The following is a 20253-nucleotide window of genomic DNA, read 5'->3' on the forward strand; positions in this document are numbered from 1 at the left end:
ATTTAATTCCCAGCTAGGGGACTTGCAGAAACAGACTAGAAGAAATAGTTTGTTGATTAGGGACGTTACAACAAAGGTGACTGATATCTAGGCCATATGGGTTTTTGTAATTTTTCTCATGAATCTAAGTGTATTGAACATAATGCAAAAGGGGTTGAAAATCTCTCATACATTTTCTCAGAAAAGCTATAATTACTTATAGGAGATTGAAATCAGATAATATTCTCACAATTCTTTTTCTAGAGTGTATCTTGTATTCTAATGTGTGTAAAATGAAATTCACTTCCTCAAATGAGAATCAAGTAGTCAGTTATAAATTGTGGTGGGTACCCTGCTGGACTATCCAAATGTACTGGGCACTGTATATGCCCCAAACATGAATCGCGTAACATTTCTTTCTAATGTACAAAATTATAGATGCTGGGGATTTCATTCTTGTCCCTCAACCCAATTTGCATAATTAGTCAGTGGCTTTGTTATCACAGCACTTCTAGCTTTACCTAAATGTCTTAAATCTTAAAGTTTGCACCAGGTGAACCAGCAACCTAAATCCTATACACTTTGTTCATCTGTTTACCACTGTTCCTCACATATTGATGATATCCTTCTTAGCTCTTCTTTCTACACTAGTCTCCATGATTTTCAGATTTAATGCTGTGCATGGTATGACCACAATATGGTTGTGACTGACCTTTTCACTTCAGCAATCCACTGAATGTCTTGTTTTTGGAGATTGAATGCTTTGGAGTCATTCCTTTTTTACGTCTCTCAAGAATACATAAACATTATAGTCCTCCAGTACTATTAAGCATATTTGGTGGGATTGGACAACTGGAGGATGGACAACTTTGTCCAGGGGGTGACCCCAACTATCTCTATTCCTATGGATAGCTTCTTTTATTGGTAAGGTTATTGATGTCCAAGGAAGGCCGAGCAATCAATAACTCAATATGTTTATTTAATGCTACAAACTTGCAGTGCAAAGCCCTCTTGCACTGGAAAAGCTGATTTTCTGCCATGTTAAAGTGCAGGAGAAACTTACTAGAATTGTTCCAGTATGTCTCTGTCTCTTCTTCAGCTAAGTTTATGCTTACTGCAACAAATTATCCAGCTTCTGATCATAAACAGATCATAAACTAATCATAAACACATCCAAGTGATCAACAGACATTGCCACCAGTGACTTCCAAATGCTGATAGTGCAACACGATAAGTGCTTTTTATAATTAAACCTATGATTACATAATAATGCTGTTTATAATAATGTTGATAATGCTGTTTATAATAATGTTGATAATGCTGTTTATAATAATATTACATAATAATGCTGTTAATAATGCTACTTAAATGTGGCCAATGGGAGAAGTACATCACCCATGTGTTACAGCACCACCTAAGTGTCTATATGTTTTTCTTTTTGAAAAGAATATTAAAAAGGTTGTTCTTTCAAAAGTAGTGCATCCTTAATGCAGAAAATATGGCTGCTATTATTTATGTTCTCATGAATGTGTTGGCAACCTAATTTGCTCCTCTTTCTCTTTCTCTTTCCCTTTCTCTTTCTCGTGTTTTATCACAAATGTCTGTTTTAAACACATATTTCTCTCATTTTGGTTACCTCTGGGTACACAGTGAAGATGATGCTTAATTGTTCTGTATTTGACCTCTTGATTATAATGCCATGGAGAACTCCTACATCTGCTGATAATATATGCAAACTATGATTTATACTTGAGATTTTCATTGATGGTAATATTAATATCCAGCTCACTTGAAAGATTAATGTATTATCTTTTTCAAATTAAACTTCGGTGGTTTTCAAGGAAGGTCACACCAAAAACAATGGGATAAGCATCTGATAATATCATAAGACAGATAAAAATGTATGCCTTCTAATATAATATGGTATAATTAAAATAGTAATTCTAATAGTAATGATGTTAATAGTTTTGAAATTTTACTCATATTACAAAGGGGTCATTGTCTGTGTCAGCTTAAAAAATTCTGGTGTTGTGTTGGTGACATGTATTTGAACCATCTTTAGGATAGCGTATATATTGCCTGCTACTGTAGGTCTGCCATCCTGTTCAAACCCCAGAATCTACAAAAGCTTAGACTAAAACTTAGCTATTAGAGTAGCTTCATTTAGGAATGGGACTAAATTGGAAATATTTCATTTAAAGGTAGTTGTCATTTAAGCACCTGCATAAAAGGCTTTATTTTGAGGGCTTTGGTTGTGCTATAAACCAATGGTTTTAGATGCACAGCTGGCAACTAGAGCATAAATATTTTATTGGATTTACCAATTACATGTAGCACTACCTCCCATAGTGGAGGCTTAATTGTTCTGGGCTTTCCCCTTGCCAGACATGACCCACTCAAAACCTGGGCCTAGCAAGGCTGACATTAGTCATGATAATGATACAATCATTTGAGGACAGCAGTAAAACAATATTACTTAACAGTGTGAATATAAATATATATTGTAGTTTGCTTCTCCCAAACCTACCTGTAAGAAGCCATGCCTCTAGGAAGCCACAATAGGCAGGAACAGGGGAACAACTCTGCAATGAACTTACAACTACCTAAATTCCCAGTCTGTCTTGTGTTGGGGCCTTAGTTGTCAGATATAGCATTCAGACCCCTGAAGGGGGTATGTGTAATCCACAAAAGAGATAAGATGAGAAAGTATTTAAAAGAAAAGTCCAGAAAAACTAGCAATCTGACGTAATTGGCTCTTTCTTTAAATGATTTCAGTCAAAGCCCAAAGAATGTGTTGGGAGATGTTTATCTGGTTGGCAATCCCGTGCTGTGTGCCATCACAGTGTCAAAGCACATTATTCTTTTTTAATAGCAGCCACCTCGGATTCACTTTAGCTGTGCAGCCTGGGATGTACTTTATCTTCATCCCCAGCGTACACTCTGTGCACAGCTGAAGGGGATTTTAGGGACAGATTAGTTTCTGATTCAATCCTGCGCTGTCAACGGGTGCTAGGGCTTTATAGCCTTTCTGCTCACAGTTCCCAGTGCATGTTGTAGTGTTAAGCTAGACTGACTTGCTGCTGGTGTGTGAATTTGTAAGATTTACTGTTGCTGACCTTGCCTGTTTCTGGCCCTGCAAGTGTATGCTGCCTGGACTGACCTTTTGCCTGTGACCCCAACTCTGCTTTTTTCTAGCACTCTATGGCAATCTTGGTACTGTTTTACCTGTGGAGCCCTTGTCTTCTGTCAGTCCTTTGGCAGACACCATACTTTGCACACAAAAGTCCTGTAATGAGACGGCACAGCTAGCCTCCTAAGGCTGAGCGAGGGCTTGCTATAGGCGAAAAAAGTGCAGCATTAGAATGCGGGACTGGTGTCTGGCGAGTACTGTTGCTGGACCAGGGCCTCACAGAGGTTTATTCAAACGAGAGATGTTTTTTTTTTTTTTTGTTCAGTACAATAAAAAAGTGTACAATAACAGTTTTATTCTATATAGATAGATGTACAACTGTTAGAAATGATACTCTGTGTGCAAAGGTTGTTAAACATAGATACGTATATACTAGCTTTATAATTTAGGATTTATTGATACAACAATTACAATTGCATCCCAGGGGTCCTGACCCATTTCACAATATCTGCTTCCTCAGGGGATGATACTAATTAATACATTAATCTGCAACAAGCACTTTTTTTCTCATTTGTAATAAAAATAGTTAATATGTAAATATTTTTGTTTAAACTAGTATCTCTAGGCAAAACATTTTTTTTTTTAGTTTCAAATAGAATGGGAAAGGATTCAACACTTTATTTAGTTTTTATCTTTGTCTATGACCCGATTGGGGAGTTTTGCCTCTCTCTTTCTACTAATGACCGATTACAGCCAAGGGAAAAGTGGGAAACCAAATTTTATAGCTGTGTCAAGAACCAAAATGTAAAGGATAATCTTTTAAAGTAACATCTTTTTCGGGAATGACATAAAATGATATTTTCTCTTAACTTCCCATTGTATCATTAAGTCAGTAAGACAAGAAAAAGTTTAGGCAATAGATGCATTTTAAAGAACCAATACTCCAGAGCATGGCCCGGACACGATCTTTTTAAATGTGCACCAGATGTACTTGAGGCTGGGTCATTTTTGGATTAGACATTTAGACGTCTCGCAAATTAATGAATAGTCCATATTCACCCAGACAATTTCAGACCATGCTCCAGTCTTTCTTACATTGTAGTTGACCTATCTCTCCCCACGCTTATGGTGCTTAAAACTTAATGAATCTATACTCAAAGATGTAGTAGTAGCTTCCAAACTTTCCACTGAAATAGGGCAGTATTTTAAGGTTAATCGTGACCAAGAGTGTTCCCCTACGGTAGTCTGGGAGACCTATTAGGTGGCTTTTGATAAAGTATGGAGTAAGACTTAAAAGAGAGTGCCAGGTGGAAATAACTAAACTCATACTCCGCATTCAGGAGCTAAAAAACATTTCACAAGTAAATTTGAGCAGTGATCTTGTGATGGAATTAGTATCCCTAGGGGAAAAATTAGCATCCCCATGTCTGAATAAGGCCAAAGCTTAACCTAGCTATGTGTCGGCGGCAATACTCTAAATATGGTAATAAAAGTGGGAAATTACCTGGGCACTTTGAGGCCTTAGTGAACAGGCACACATACCCTTTGTAATTACCAATCATGGCCTTGGAGAAAAAGAGGTGAAAGATATAGCAGCTGCCCTTAGTACCTATTATGAGAACCTATATAATCTGAACCACTCCCACTCTGGCCCCCCTACAGAAACCAAAATAGAGTTTATACAAGTGTACCTTAATAATCTGAACCTTTCTTGCCTGTCCCAGGAGGACAGTAAGGCCCTTGAGGCCCCTATTACACCTGAGGAACTGAAATGAGCAATTAAACACACCCCGACGGGTAAAACCCCTGGACAGCTTATTAGCTTTAATGACCTCCACCATTTCTAATCAACAGTCCAATTATTTCCCTTCCAAACCTCCTGGAGAGGATAGAAGAATTTGGTAAAATCTCAAATTTTAAGATTAATTACACTAAGTCTGCAGCAATAAAAATATATCATTATCACACACCCTGTGCAACTAATTAAAAAACTGATTCTCTTCCCAATGGGAAGGGCAGTCCATCAAAAAAACCCTTTACGAGTGGATCTATCACAGATATACAAGCCTAATTTTGGCCCCCTGCTGTTGTCTGTTTCTAGAGACCTAAACGAATGGGCCTATTTTGCTAGGAGTTTTGAGCCTTATGCAAATGCTCCCAATCAAGATACCATCTATGTTTTTTTAAAACAATCCACAGTAAAATGTTTAGATTTATGTGGGGAAATAAGGGACACAGACTGAGCAGAAAAATACTTTTCAGACCAAAGTACAAGAAGGTTTGGGGGTTCCAAACTTTGTACTCTATTACACAGCAGCGCATATGACCCTTGTCCTGGATTGGTGCAGACACTCTCAGATTAAACAGTGGGTCAAGATTGAACAAGAGATCAGTCAGATGCCATTGGCAGTCCTACCGTGGCTGCCATAAATTGATTGAACATATTTTTGTATGCACCCTTCCATCGCATCGACCTGGGCTCTGTGTAAGAAAGAGATTTTCAAAGAGTGTCTATTTCCATCACCTTCCCTTCCCTTGCCCATCATGGTAAACCCAGCCTTCCCTTTGAGCTTGGAAGACCCAGTTTATATAAAGCTCAGGAGGGTGGGAGAATAGAGCAGATGAGCAAATAGAGGGGAACTGAGTTCAGTCACCCTAGAATGCAAACTGGACTTCTGGCGGACCTTTCAATTGCCTCATTACTTGCACTCTTTCCCCTAGGGTTCTCTTTTCAAGTTACTCTAGACACAGTTTCAATAGTGTATTTATTCTCTCTTATCCTCTTCAGGAACAGATTTTACTCCCTCCATTCTAAATGCCTAGGAGCAGGAGCTGGAATTATCGTTTAATGTTTCCCAAAAAGAAAGAATCCTCCAGTTGGTACAAAAGACATCAATATGCAGCAGGTACCAAGAAACGAGATACAAAATACTCTCACTTTGGTACAGACCCCCAGAAAGATTGCATATGTGTTCTGCTAATTAATGTAATGTTTTGGAGATCTGTGCTGCCTGTGGTACTATGCTACATATCTTTTGGTCCTGCCCACTGAATTATTGGGAATCTGTGCACCGTATTATGCAACAAATGACCACCTATACGATTCCTTTTACACCACCTTTCTATAAAATAATTATGTATGAATCTAAATCGTATAAAGACATAAGTAATTGTTTATCTTACTTTTTGAGCCTCAAACCTGTTTCTTTCATTTCCTTATAATTTTACACTTTTTAGTTTCAAAGAGGTGGCTCCAATTCTAACTATTTGATAGGGGGGAAACAACATAGACATTTGCATTCCAAATAAGTCTTTTCTTCTCCTGGCTTCCCAAAGGTTTCACTAAGATAAACAGTGAGGGGATTTTTTTTCAGCAAAGTAACAAACAGCAGTAATAACTGACAGAGGTTGTAATACTGTCCCTACTCTATATATAGTGAATGTTATATTATGAAGTATATAGCCTATCCCAAAATCACTTTTTTTAAGCTTTAGTTAGGATTTACACTTCTGTCACGTTTCTTTTGCTGACTAGGGTCTTGATAGGAAAATTCCCTTTGTACCTACTTTTATTTCGGTGACATTGCTGTCACTAGCATGAAAATGAGGGGTATTTCCCTTTTAACATTTTAGCAATAAAGCATAGCATGGGTGCTAGCCTTCTTAGACTACTAAAAGAGAGGGGGTTGGCGGTGTTGCTTCTTGTTGATTTATCTTTGATAAGGTAAACAACATCCACTGATAACAATGAAAGTTCTTTTAGAAAAGTAATTGCAAAGTAAAAGTAAAGAGTTGAAAGAAAATAATGCACATGGAGAACATTAGGATATACCAAGTGTACCAAATATCTAAGCTCCTGATCCACACCAGAGGTTTTTAACTCCATTTCTGGACAGTTGTCACTTTTACATATTAATTTATAAACCTAAGACATTGCCCAAGTAACACGTCAATAATTGCAAAAGATTCATTTTTGCTGTCTTTGAACACCTTAAAAGCTTTATTGACCTCCAGACTCCTAAATACCACACCATAAAACAAGAAAATTAACTGTCTCTGTTCACAGCAACACATTCCAATGATCCAGAAAAATCTTCTTACAATAAAACATTCTGCACAGCTAGCAAGGGAACCTATTATTGTATAAAGACTACAAATTATATATAGGCACCAATTATTGAAATTTAATATTTAGTTCATCTTTCTGCAATAGTAGTAAATAAGTTTGAAGTAAGTCATTTCATACAGTGACTGACAACAAATATTATATTTGATTTCCTAATTTTATGATGTTAGGTTGTACACTAAACTTCACCAGTTCAGTTCTGGTGTTTTGCTCCAAGTGGTGTCACTTGGACAAAAATTAAAAAATGACCTGAGACAGCACTCTTGAAAAGTGAGATATTGTTAATATCACTGATTACATTTTAGTAGAGCACAGTTCAGCTATCTTTTCTAGGGAATAATTGAAAACAGTTCAACATAATTCTTAGCAGGGGATCAATCATAACATTTTTTTCTATCAGGATTATTCACAGTTACTTCATTGATGCGTCTATTTCTGAAGATGTGATTTTAGACCTTTATCATTAGCCTGGAGACGATCGCTAAAATGTCAGCATGGAGTCGCCAGTTAATTGATTTGTTTAACATTGCCAGCTGCTTCCCTCGTTTCTTTTATTTCATTATACTGTAGCAGTCAGAATAGCTCCTGTATTTTATCAGAAAGACTGACAGATGTCCCAGAGTTTAAGTCATGCAGTTTTGGATAAATTATAAATAAACTTATAGCAGAATAGCTGTTGTGTTTCAGTAAACAATATTAGAAAATAACCCTAGTAAAAGTAAACATATATTATTTTATTTTTGAAAAGAACAAATGAGAACATATTTTATAATCAGTTTGTAACAGCTTAAAAAAATTGCACACTCCTGCTTCCTGAGAAGTAGCGCTGTGTATGCTCCTTGGTCAGGGTTGTATTAATTGAGTTTTAAAATTAATACATGAACATCCAGAACAGTTCAAATGATGGAAAAATGAATGGTTCCTGGGAATTGACTATTTCATTAATGAGAGGGAGCCCGTTCTGACTCAAAAACAAGAACTCCCACCAAGGAATATTTTTTCATATGGTCAAATTGCCTCATTCATTGAGGCTAATTTATTTAGGCTCTCCAAGGCTGGAGAGGATATAATTTCATCAGTGAAGCTGGGTAAAGCAGCAAACCTGGAATAGATCTGTCGAGATCAAAATATTTGCTAGCAAATGACTTGAAAGAAATCCAATCCAGGTTTGTTGGATCACCCAGCTTCAGCTCCAGTCTTGGAGAGCTTTAATCAATCAGGGCCATTAACCCCAACATTAAGCCACCATTTAGGCTCTCCCCATTTAAGTCTTCCTGTACTTCAGTCAAGACAAATATAGGAAAAATTTCTACTTTATACCAAATCCTTTCAGCGACCCTCAACAAAATCCCATGCATGTCCAAATATGAGACTAATTTGGACCTTGACTGGGGAGTTGATAAATGGCAGAAAGTTGATAAATGGCAGAATGTTTAAAATATATCAAAATATAATTCAACACATAGTGGTGTGGTCTTCGTAATCATTGTGGTGGTCTTGCCTGATTGGTCTGCTTCTACATCTTTACACATTCTATAACATTGCCTAATATTCTTACGTCACCTGCTTGTGGTTTAATTCAGTAAGAGAGACTTTCTTGTACAAAATTCACCCCTGCTGTTACTGAACTACATTCTGAATGCAGCCCTTATCATTCTGTACCCTAACCTTTGTTTGTGTAAATCTAAACTGAACTTAGACTAGTAAAGTGGATTAAAAAAAAATTTCATTACAAAAAGTGGTAACCCCTAGCCACACTCGGGGTTGAGGGCTTCTTACCTAATCCTCACAAGCCCACGGTGTCCTCCAGCAATGCTGACCTGGCATCTGCGTTGCGTTGGCAATGCCTGGCATCTGCATCCCCTGGCCTCGCATTCCATTGTGTGGACATTGAAGACACGAGGCTAGGGAAAGCAGATGCTGGCATGCAACGTGTGTGCGGGCGGCATGCGTGCGTCGGGGGGCGGGACCAGCAGGAAATTTAAAATTAGAAGTATTTTTAAATGTCAAATGTACCGATTTGACATTGAAAAATACTAAAATAATCATACCGCCAGGGAGGTTAAACAATCCTCTACCCACTCATGAAGGTATGTGCTCTCTTCCTTCCTTTTTTGTCCCTTTCAAATTTTCCAAATTGTTGAGGGAATCTTCAATGATCAATCAGAACCACTGACAAGTAAATACAATTGATAAACTTTTTACAGTGGTATCTTTCAAGAGAGGGTGTATAATAGGTTGGAAAAGAATAGCTTGTTTTTGAGGGGAAAATGTTTTGAAATCTGAGAAAACTGCTCTAGAGCATTTCCAAAATGGCAGATCTAGTGGTGAGGGGTTAGTACCTACCAAGAGTGTTCTTAGATATGACAGTTGGTAATGAGGTGAGGTATAATGTGAATCCAAGGCTCAATGATAGATGCAGGGGAGAAACTAATGCTAGCCTATGTGATCTGATCCAACCCAAGAGTACACATGCTGTAAAACTTAATGCTGGCCATGTGAAAATGATGTCAGAATACACAGTGCATTGCAGTTTGCTATGTATGGGGATATATAGAGAATTTTCTTGTAGTTGTTAATAGGTGGGAGCTTGTGCACATTTAACTGGTAAAGGGATGGCAGTACAAAAATTATGACCATCCTAGTACAATTGACACTGATTAGCCAAAACCTACCTAAAACTGCATATGCCTTTTTGGTGTTACCAAAACACTTCCGAGTTGGAGTTGGAATCCACAGAACGTCTGAAGACTTGAATTCCACAAGAATTCTGAAGGGGTCTTAGAGTATCTAGCACAAAGAGAATAATAGCACATCCTTTAAGTCATTTTTCCTTCTTCATAGTGCACTCATTCCATTGCAGGTCTGACTGAGGTCAACTGCATTTCAAGTACACCTAAACAAAATATAAAACTGATGTCAAATGGATGCCATTGGTAGAGCCCCCATAAACTCAGGCACATAAACAGGTTTTTTATGTGGACTTGCCCCTGTGTTTTTTGACTGATGTGGTGTGACTTGCCTTTCTGCCTGGGTCAATATATTACTTACATTTTGGTTATGATTTCTCTTCAAATGTTGCAAAAAATATTTACTGTGTTTATTCTATTTAATGCACAATGAATACAACATATTTTTGTTGTTTATTCCTTTTTTATTAACCCTTTGTGCCATATTTGCCATATAGCACAAAGGGTAAATATGCCATATTTGAAATCCCTCTGTATCACTATCCTGCCAAATATTAAACATTTTAATTTTTGTATCATCTTTTACTTTACATCTTTTAGTTTACAGTACTATTTATTATAAGAGTTTACATTTACTCTTTATTTGTGTTGGTATAATGGTCATCAAGAAAAAATGTAATGGGAAATGCAAAATGTTAAAGCTGCCACTGCAAGGGTCCAGAAGAAATCTCCAATTGGTTGTCCCTATTCTGGGTACATCTATGAGGGGAATTACCTTTACTTTTCATAGATTTTCTTTAACTGCCTGTTGAGTGCAAGGGAATTTCACCATCTCAAAAGCAAAAAACAAACTGGCAGGGGTTTTTACCATTTCCTACTCAATCGAAAACTGAAATAAAATGTGTTGACAACACATAAACTATTAATCTTTTACACACACAGAAAGTTTTTTATGTTTCATGTTCAAATTCTATATCAAAGAAAAGATGCAAAAAACAAGACTTTTAGGACATCCAAATTTCACTAACCATAAAAAAAAACAATACCATTGACAGTTTCAATAAATAACATGAATTATTTGTATGTGTTTGTCCCAGCAGCAGGAAAAAGGATAATGCAATTTACTGTATATGCTTAAGGTAAACTGGCCTCTAATATAGCCTTAAAATGCCGTTAGAAAAATGAATCTCAGTTTTTACTCGCACCAGTAGATGTATCCTCATATAAAGTTTGTTAAAAGCTATTGTTGCCAGAAACCAGTGACATGAGATTGTTGCACAATTTATATAAGGGCAAAGTACAATCTACTGATGGTCAACAATAATGCACAAAAGATCATTCAGGAGCTAATCATAACCGAATCCAAAGCACAAAATACCTGTAAAAAGAGGGAGAAGAATTACAAATGAGCCTATATATTTTTAAACCTTTTCTTCTTTTAAAGAATAGTTTTAAAAATACTGCACTATATGTGTATTTACAGTAATTCTACTGGCATTTCTATTGATTACTGTTTTGAATGCAGAGATGGCTGCATTTGGTGCCCTAAGTTTATACTCAAGTCACAGCATTTTCCTGTATTTTCAGGTAAAAATAAGTAGCTCTTACATTTTACATCAATTTATGTTATATATATGCTATTTAATAGTGTAATGTGTAAAAACGCCAAAATAAAACAAAACCTGCTTCTAGGATTGCTAACCATACATATTTCTTTCACTTTCTCTAGCCAGACCTATTAACAGATTTCACTTACTAAGCAAGCAAAAAACCCACTCAAGTTTAAGTTTAGTTATGCATGCTTTTTAGCTCTACAGACAATATGGAATTTTCGCCCAGGCCAAAGCATAGCAGATATTGGACTTGGAGTTGGGCACCACTGCTCTAGTACATGTATTTTAACCCACCTAAGTCAATGTTTGTTTAAACCTCCTTTGGCTGTAATTATAGTTGTTATGGTCTATTTACACCGGAGTATGCTTCAGTCTGTGCATTTTTATGTTAAGACATGCTGCATTAGGCAGCCTATTTATAATAAATCCATTGCAACACACCCATAAAAACCAAAATATTAGGTACAGGCTGTATTAGATCTGTTGTGAAAAGTCATAGTGAGGGCAAGCTAATTTTATGAGTGATATATAACTGTATCCTAAACTTCAGCAAAATAAGGACTAGCATGAATGATAAACATAGTAAAGCACGCTGTGGCTGACTCAAAAAGACGAGAAAAAATGAAAACGAAAACACAAGTGCAAATTGTTTAATAATGTTAAATAAATAAATAAATACAATTTGAATAAAAAAGAAGGAAATCTGACTGGCTGCTATAGACTGGTCTACATGTGCTCCATTTTCTTGCATGTTTAATATGATTTGGCCCTAAAGGCTATATTGTATATACATGAGAATTAGAAAAAAGGAAATGTGGATATTTATTATTTCAGTTATCAACATCCCTGAGTTTTTTTTTTTTTGGGTTGAGTGTCTTTTTGTGTATGCAGAGGTAAGCTTTTGTTTCTTGAACTCATCAATAAATTATATTTATTTTATTGTATTTTATATATAAGTTCTAAGCAACAAAGTCCTGCATTGTTAATGTACAGTAAATTAGTAGGAAAGGAATAAAAGATTTTTTGTTGGCACTGTTTTTATTTGTGCAATAAACTCGAGCTTTTAAATTCTGGGAGATCCTGAAGAAATAGACTAATAATCCATTTTACAAGCGTGCAATTTATTCCCCTGAGTTTATTCATGTTCAGTACGCAATCCATCAGATTTAGCGTGTAGCTGAAGCATAAAGAACAGTAAACATCAGGAAAGTGAGCAAAATGAAACACTACTAAATTTACTTGCCTTATTAGGCTTTTTAGATACCTTACATTGTTTGTTTACATGTTGCTATTTATCTCTAGATATATAACAGCTCTTCAGTTAGTGTAAGAGTTCAGTTTCCTCTCTTATGTTTTTATAGTTCAAATGCTAATCTAAAGTATAGCTGTCTTATGAGATATTTCAGTGCAGCAAAATGAGTAATGGGTACAAATTTAGAAATGTTTCACTACTGTGGCATAAAGCTGTGGTTTTTGTATAAATTGTAAAAATATGGTTGAAAAGTCTCAATAAAAGAGTTTTGATAATCATCTATTCAGTGGCTCTACCTGTACTCCATTCCAGAGCTTTCATTACTGTCTGGACACCTTTGAGAATGTTACTGCATGTGGTGGTTCCATCCATGGACCCTTGTATCAGTGCTGAGTCCTCAAGTGATGGAGGGGTCGGAGGATGGAACCAATGTTGAGGCAAAGCATGTAGGCATCCAATTTTTCCAGAAGCATTGAAATCCACAGACAGTGAAGGACGTTGCATTGCTGGAACGAAGGAGAAGACATAAGTCACAGGAGGGATAGTTATGGGAGATCTTTCACATAGTGAAAGGTTCAGTTTGCATTGTCATATTATATAAAAATATTGTCGATCTGAAACATTATAATAGAGGAGTTGTGTAATATGAGAATTTTTTTTGGATCCGCAGGTGTAGAGTAGTATCATGGTGGAATATAATATAATACATATGATTTTAAGATATTTAGTGCTTTTTATAGTCTGTTAGAGTACATTTTCAAGTACACATATATACCATATCTCAGTCAAAAGTACTACATTTACAAATTAATTATAAATCTATATAGTTGCATTCCTAAGTGCAATTTTAGATTAAATTGCTTTCCACAATGTTAATAATTTAATAACAACAATAAATACCACATCATAAAATTATTAAACATATATTCTAGCTCATTAACCTATGTTTTTGTAAGATTCTCAAGGACAATGATGTGGTGATGTAGTGGTGATATCTAATTTAAATAAGTAATTCCTAATAAACACAAAGGGGGTCTATTTACAAACTTTCACTAAACATTCACTGGTGGTGGTGGTGTATCAAAACTTTCTTGTAAAATGCATGTGTCTGGGAGATTCACTTGCAGTAAATGTTTGGTAAACTGCTTTATATACCCCAAAGTAAGTAATATTACCATCTCAGATACACTAAATGTTAGTGTTTTCAATTACATTTTTGTCCTTCTCTTAGATACTCCCTCTTGGCACGGTGGGGTGGGTGATCAAGCTTGAGTGGCAATGTACCACCTGTAAAATCAGCAGGTATTTGTAGGTCTAAAGCTAAGTACACACGTCCAACGGTTCTCGCCAATAATCGTCTTGGGGCCGATATCGGACGAGAATGTGGCGTGTGTACAGTGCCAGTCGTCCATTGTTCGAACGACCATCCTGGCAGATTTACAGACGATGGACGACTAACGATCCTAATGCAAGGGAAGGGGAGAGCACGCAGCAGGGTGCCACTCGGTCTTTCTCCCCCTTCCCTCTCTTCAGATCAGAATGTACAGCACTCGTTCATGCATCGTGCAGTGCTAGTCATCTTTCACGATCCTTTCCAACGACCAATATTGCACGTGTGTATGCGGCTTTAGTCGGGAAGAAAAATGTACATGCAGATCTACCTATAATTAGGCTCCACAGCCCACTTTCTTGATGTGAGGCTATAGTTGTACCTCAAAGGTACACTACATGTTATAGTTTGAGAACACAGTCATTGAATTATACCAAATGAACTGGATTCTGTGTTGGGTATTTAGCCTACAGCTTTGCTGTTGGAGTGAAGACCTAAAATAAAACTATACACATAAATGGATGATGTTTTATATATGTTACTGTTTTCTTGACCTTTTTATCAAGTTTATTAATTATAAACTAAAATTATTGAAACCAAAAGGGAAATAGAGGCATTAATATACGTAGAAAGACTAATTGGGTTAATTTAAATTAGCCAATTGTTTTTAATGTAAATACAAAGAAAGGGTATGTTGTTGCTGGGGTACCGTTCCATCACTCTGATTACTACTACTGGCTACTCTTTGGTTTTTTTCTTACTAACCTATTCTTGATTTTTTTGTACAGGATATTGCAGCACTTTAACACATCTACTGATGATTACACAATTATCTTTACATCTGGAAGCACTGCTGCACTGAAACTTGTGGCAGATATTTTCCCTTGGACACCTGCAAGTTCAGACAATGCAGGCAGCCATTTCTGTTACCTTACTGATAATCACACTTCAGTGGTTGGAATACGAGGAGCTATGAAAATGTTAAATATACCATCTATTCCAGTAACTCCTGAAGACCTGCTGTTGTCAGAGGTTGAATCAAAACCAACTGCAAGTAGGCATGAGAACACATCTCATCTTTTCTGTTACCCAGCACAAAGCAACCATTCAGGCACCAAGTATCCTTTCTCCTGGATAAGAAAAGTCAAATCAGGGAAAATGAAGCCCATCTCTGTGCCAGGCAATTGGATTGTTTTGTTGGATGCTGCCACATTTGTCAGTACTTCACCTTTAGATTTGTCAATCTATCATCCAGACTTTGTCACCATTTCATTTTACAAGATTTTTGGTTTTCCAACTGGCTTGGGTGCCTTGATTGTATCTAATCAAATTGCACATAATCTGAAGAAAAATTATTTTGGAGGAGGTACAGCAGCAGCTTATCTTTCAAAAGAAGATTTCTATGTTCCTAAGGAAACAATTAGTAACAGGTAATATCCTATAAATTAACTTGTAATATACTGTACTGTTAGTTAAAAAAGAGACAATAAAGGGTTTGTGTGTAAATAGTGTGGTACCAAAAACTGGGGTTTTACCAATTTTCTATACCACAATTAAATACTGTTAAAATATGTTTATTCACATATAAATAGACATCAACATATAAAAAAGTTAAAATGTCAGTGCCATCAAGGCAAGTAGGTACATAGTCTTTTTCATGCAAAAACTTGATACAGAGTTTCTTACATACAAAAACATAGCATATTGTATAGTTTCACTTGGTAACGCGTTTCACAGGGTCTTCTCTGCTTCGTCAGACCAAGAAACTAGATTAGTAGCATACATAAATTTCTTCAAATGTTCCTGTTTTAGGAAAAATATGATTACAAGGAGTCTTTATTTAATATGAACTTATATAATTAGAAGAAATGTATGTATTCTACTAATCTAATATAATTTCTGGGTCTGACAAAGACACTGTAAAACGCGTTACTACGTGAAACTGTTCAATATGCAATGTTTTTGTATACAAAAACTTCTGTATCAAGTGATATTACCTAATATATAATTATTTCACATGAAAAAGACTATGTACTTGCCTTGATTGCATTGATATTTTAACATTTTTATATGTTGATGTCTATTTATATGTGAACTAATAAACATTTTATTTTATCTGCAATTTAATTGTGGTATAGAACATTCTTAAAACCCCAGTGTTTGGTGCCACACTACTTACATATGCTCTATAGGGTTCTATACCACAATAACTAATCACAATACCAATCTTGATCCCAGGCACCATTTATCACTACTTTATTGCAATAAGGGGTACATTTGGTATTTTAAAACAATTTTCATGTTGAATATGTTCAGTGAAAGTGCTTGTTTATTTTTTTCTGCACAATTAAAGATGAGGGGAAATACTTGAAAGGTAAAGGTAGGGATGTTCATTGAAGATGGTATGAAGACATAGGTAAACATACTGAGAACAGCAATTAGAAGCACATGTACCTTAGTAACCAAGTGAAAAAGTTGATATATTCATTAGAATTCATTATACTCCTCTTCCACCACCCAGTAAACATAGCTTCACTTACAGCTTTGTCTTTTGCTGTGATCACATTAAAAGTGAAAGCACATTACAGGACACAATCATTTACATAAATTTACAATATAATTAACACTTTGTAATTGGTGGATTTCTCAAAACATTTATCCATGTCTAATTAATACCTTTCACGTACTTTGCTCATCTCTAGATGTAAGTTGTTTGGAAATATACAGTTTGGTCAATAAATATTTGAACAGAGACAACTTTTTCCTTTTTTTGGTTCTGTACATTATCACAATTAATTCTAAATGAAACAACTCAGATGCAGTTGAACTGAAGACTTTCAGCTTTTATTCAGTGGGTTGAAAAAAAAAGATTATATAAAAATGTGAGGAACTAAAGGCTTTTTTTACACAATCACTTTATTTAGGGGCTCAAAAGTTATTGGACAAATTAAAAATCTGAAAATAAAATGGTAATTTGTAATACTTGGTTGGAAACCAAGTAGTCTTGAACTTATGGACATCACCAGATGCTGGTTTCCTCCTTTTTAATGCTCTGCCAGGCCATTACTGCAGCGGCGTTCAGTTGCGGTTTGTTTGTGGGCCTTTCTGCCCAAAGTTTAGTCTTCAACAAGTGAAATGCATGCTCAATTGGGTTCAGATCAGGTGACTGACTTGGCTATTCAAGAATATTCCACTTCTTTGCTTTAATAAACTCCTGGGTTGCTTTGGCTGTATGTTTTGTGTCATTGTCCATTTGTATTATGAAACACCTCCCAATCAATTTGACTGCATTTAGCTGGATTTGAGCAAACAGTATGTCTCTGAACACCTCAGAATTCATTCGGCTGCTTCTGTCCTGTGTCACATCATGGATAAACACTAGTGTCCCAGTGCCACTGGGAGCCATGCTCGCCCAAGCCATCACACTGCCTCCGCCATGTTTTACAGATGAGGTGGTATGCTTTGGATCATGAGCTGTTCCACACCTTCTCCATACTTTTTTCTTGCAATCATTCTGGTAAAGGTTGATCTTGGTTTCATCTGCCCAAAGAATGTTTTTCCAGAGCTGTGCTGGCTTTTTTGGATGCTTTTTAGCAAAGTCCAATCTAGCCTTTCTATTCTTGAGGCTTATGAGTGTCTTGCACTTTGCAGTGCACCCTCTGTATTTACTTTCATGCAGTCTTCTCTTTATGGTAGACTTGGATATCGATACGCCTATTCCTGGAAAGTGTTGTTCACTTGGTTGGCTGTTGTGAAGGGGTTTCTCTTCAGCATGGAAATTATTCTGCGATCTTCCACCACTGTTGTCTTCTGGTCAGGTCTTTTGGCGTTGCTGAGTTCACCAGTGCTTTGTTTCTTTCTCATGATGTAGCAAACTGTAGATTTTTCCACTCCTAATATTGTAGCAATTTCCCGGATTGGGTTTTTCTGTTTTTGCAGCTTAAGAATGGCTTGTTTCACCTGCATGGAGAGCTCCTTTTACCGCATGTTGTCTTCCATTGTTGTCTGAAAATCTTCCACATACAAGCACCCCCCCCCCCCCCCCTCAAACCAACCCCAGGCCTTTTATCTGATTAATTGATGATGGCATAACAAAGGAATTACCCACACCAGCCCATGAAATAGCCTTTGAGTCAATTGTCTAATTACTTTTGAGCCCCTTTAATGAAGTGATTGTGTAAAAAAATGCTTTAATTCCTTTAGTTATGCAATCTTTTTGTTCAGCCCACTGAATTAAAGCTGGAAGTCTACAGTTCAACTGCATCTGAGTTGTTTCATTTAAAATTAATTGTGGAAATGTACAGAACCAAAATTCAAAAAAGTTGTCACTGTCCAAATATTTATGGACCTAGCTGTATTACTTACAGCACTTTAAGGGCTTTTTTCCCCTTTATCTTTAGTTGGGGGTCTTAACTACCAGTCTCTATGAAAGCCCTGCAATGCCACTATTAGACAGGACCACAGAATACCCTCTACTCTCTTTTTAAAACAATGGAGTCCAAAGGGATGGTTAGAATATAACTGACAAACATGCAACACAGGTACATCAGGTAGTCCAAAATGTTCATACCTAACTAGATTTCTGGCAAGATCAACAAATGTTTGTATCTACCCATAAGATACAGTCATGTGAAAAAGTAAGTTAACCTCATGGTGATTGTTGAGTTGTAAGCATTTTGAACAAGCAAACGTTAGATCTTTATTCAAACAATGCTTACATATAAAGTGATAAACTTGACATATTCGGTCTCATGAATTAAAGCTCCCCCAGACTGGAGAACATAGAATATTATTGGAGACCCTAGGTGATCCAGCAAACCTCAAATGGATTTGGTCCAAGATTGAACATTTGCAAACTAATATGAAATGATTTTTTAGAAATTCATTCCAGGTTTGGCGGATCATCAAGGTTCACTTGTGATAGTCTATCTTCTCCAGTGTTGGAGAACTTTAATAAATCAGGCCTAATATGCAGTATTCATTCGCATAATTTAAACAAACATATTTGTTATAAAAAAAAATCTTAACCTATTTACCATATTTACTGCCACTTTAATTTTATTAATTTTAGAGTTATAGATATCAATGGTCTGGTGTTCCTTTTGCTATTAATATGTGTGGTGCCTTCATCCCAAGATTGCCAAACATTTTGAACTTCAAAAGTTGACTGTTTGATAGTAAATAAGACTCCAAGAATGCCAAAATATATTGTATGATCTGCAGGCAACTCCTATACCAGTTGTTATCAAAGTTCATGTACCTACAGTTAGAAATTGTGTGGGAAATGGGCAGAAGGAGCCTTTTCTTTAATTGGAGAAAACAAATGCCGATCGCATGCATGCGCAGTGAGATCGGCACTCTTTTTCCCCATCTACATCACCCGATCTCGCACAAAGCAGGCGCGAGATTGCGTGATGTAGATGGGGAAAAAGGGTGCCGATCTCACTCCGCATGCATGCGATCAGCCTTTTTTTTTTTCCAATTAAAGACATATTAAAGACATATGAAGAAGAAGGAAGAAGACCAAAGAAGATGGCGGCGCCATGAAAGCACCAGGCCAGGCTGGCGGATTGATGAATGACCGAGTGGGAACAACCACTGTGCTTTGCTATGGAGGAGAGAGCAGCAGGATGCAATTCAATCATCCTCCCCCCTCTTCTCTCTATTAAATAGAATAGACGTGTGGGTGTGTGGCTCTTGTTTGTTAATCTCCCACTGAAAATAATCACAAAGAATTGTTTCCAGTGACAGTGATCTTGTGTTTTTTCGATGTATGTATGGGGCTTATGAGAAGATTCAAAAAAGTATGCCCCACTCATTATATGGCCTGTAAATGTAATATTGCTTGATAAGTGGTGAAAGAGTGCCAATGGTTGCAATGTTCCAAATCACAAGAGCTTTTACATGCAGGCAATGACATTCTTCCCCTGCTTTCTGGTGGAGAGTATGGAAGTAATTTCACTATCACACCTTAGAACTAGAAATTACATTTCACAACTGAGAATCATAAATAAAGTGACTGTACCTGAGTGGTGAAAATGATCAATAATTATGAAATAAAAAAAATTTATTGTAGATGTTCAGACATGCTTTTTTTAACTTTGAATGGAGAGAAGGTGAAGAATCCATGTAA

The 20253-nt window shown here is 36.4% G+C and overlaps 1 protein-coding gene across 1 annotated transcript in view; it reads left to right on the forward strand.

Moving 5' to 3' along the window:
• MOCOS (molybdenum cofactor sulfurase) overlaps positions 1-20253 on the forward strand; it is a 141447-nt gene that overhangs the window by 38630 nt on the left and 82564 nt on the right. Inside the window, exon 4 of the mRNA XM_072411910.1 lies at positions 14909-15550. Within this exon, the coding sequence (XP_072268011.1) occupies positions 14909-15550 (642 nt within the window). The remainder of the gene's footprint in view (positions 1-14908; positions 15551-20253) is intronic.

Source organism: Pyxicephalus adspersus, chromosome 5 (genome assembly GCF_032062135.1).
Source record: "Pyxicephalus adspersus chromosome 5, UCB_Pads_2.0, whole genome shotgun sequence".
In the NCBI taxonomy this organism is placed as follows: Eukaryota; Metazoa; Chordata; class Amphibia; order Anura; family Pyxicephalidae; genus Pyxicephalus; species Pyxicephalus adspersus.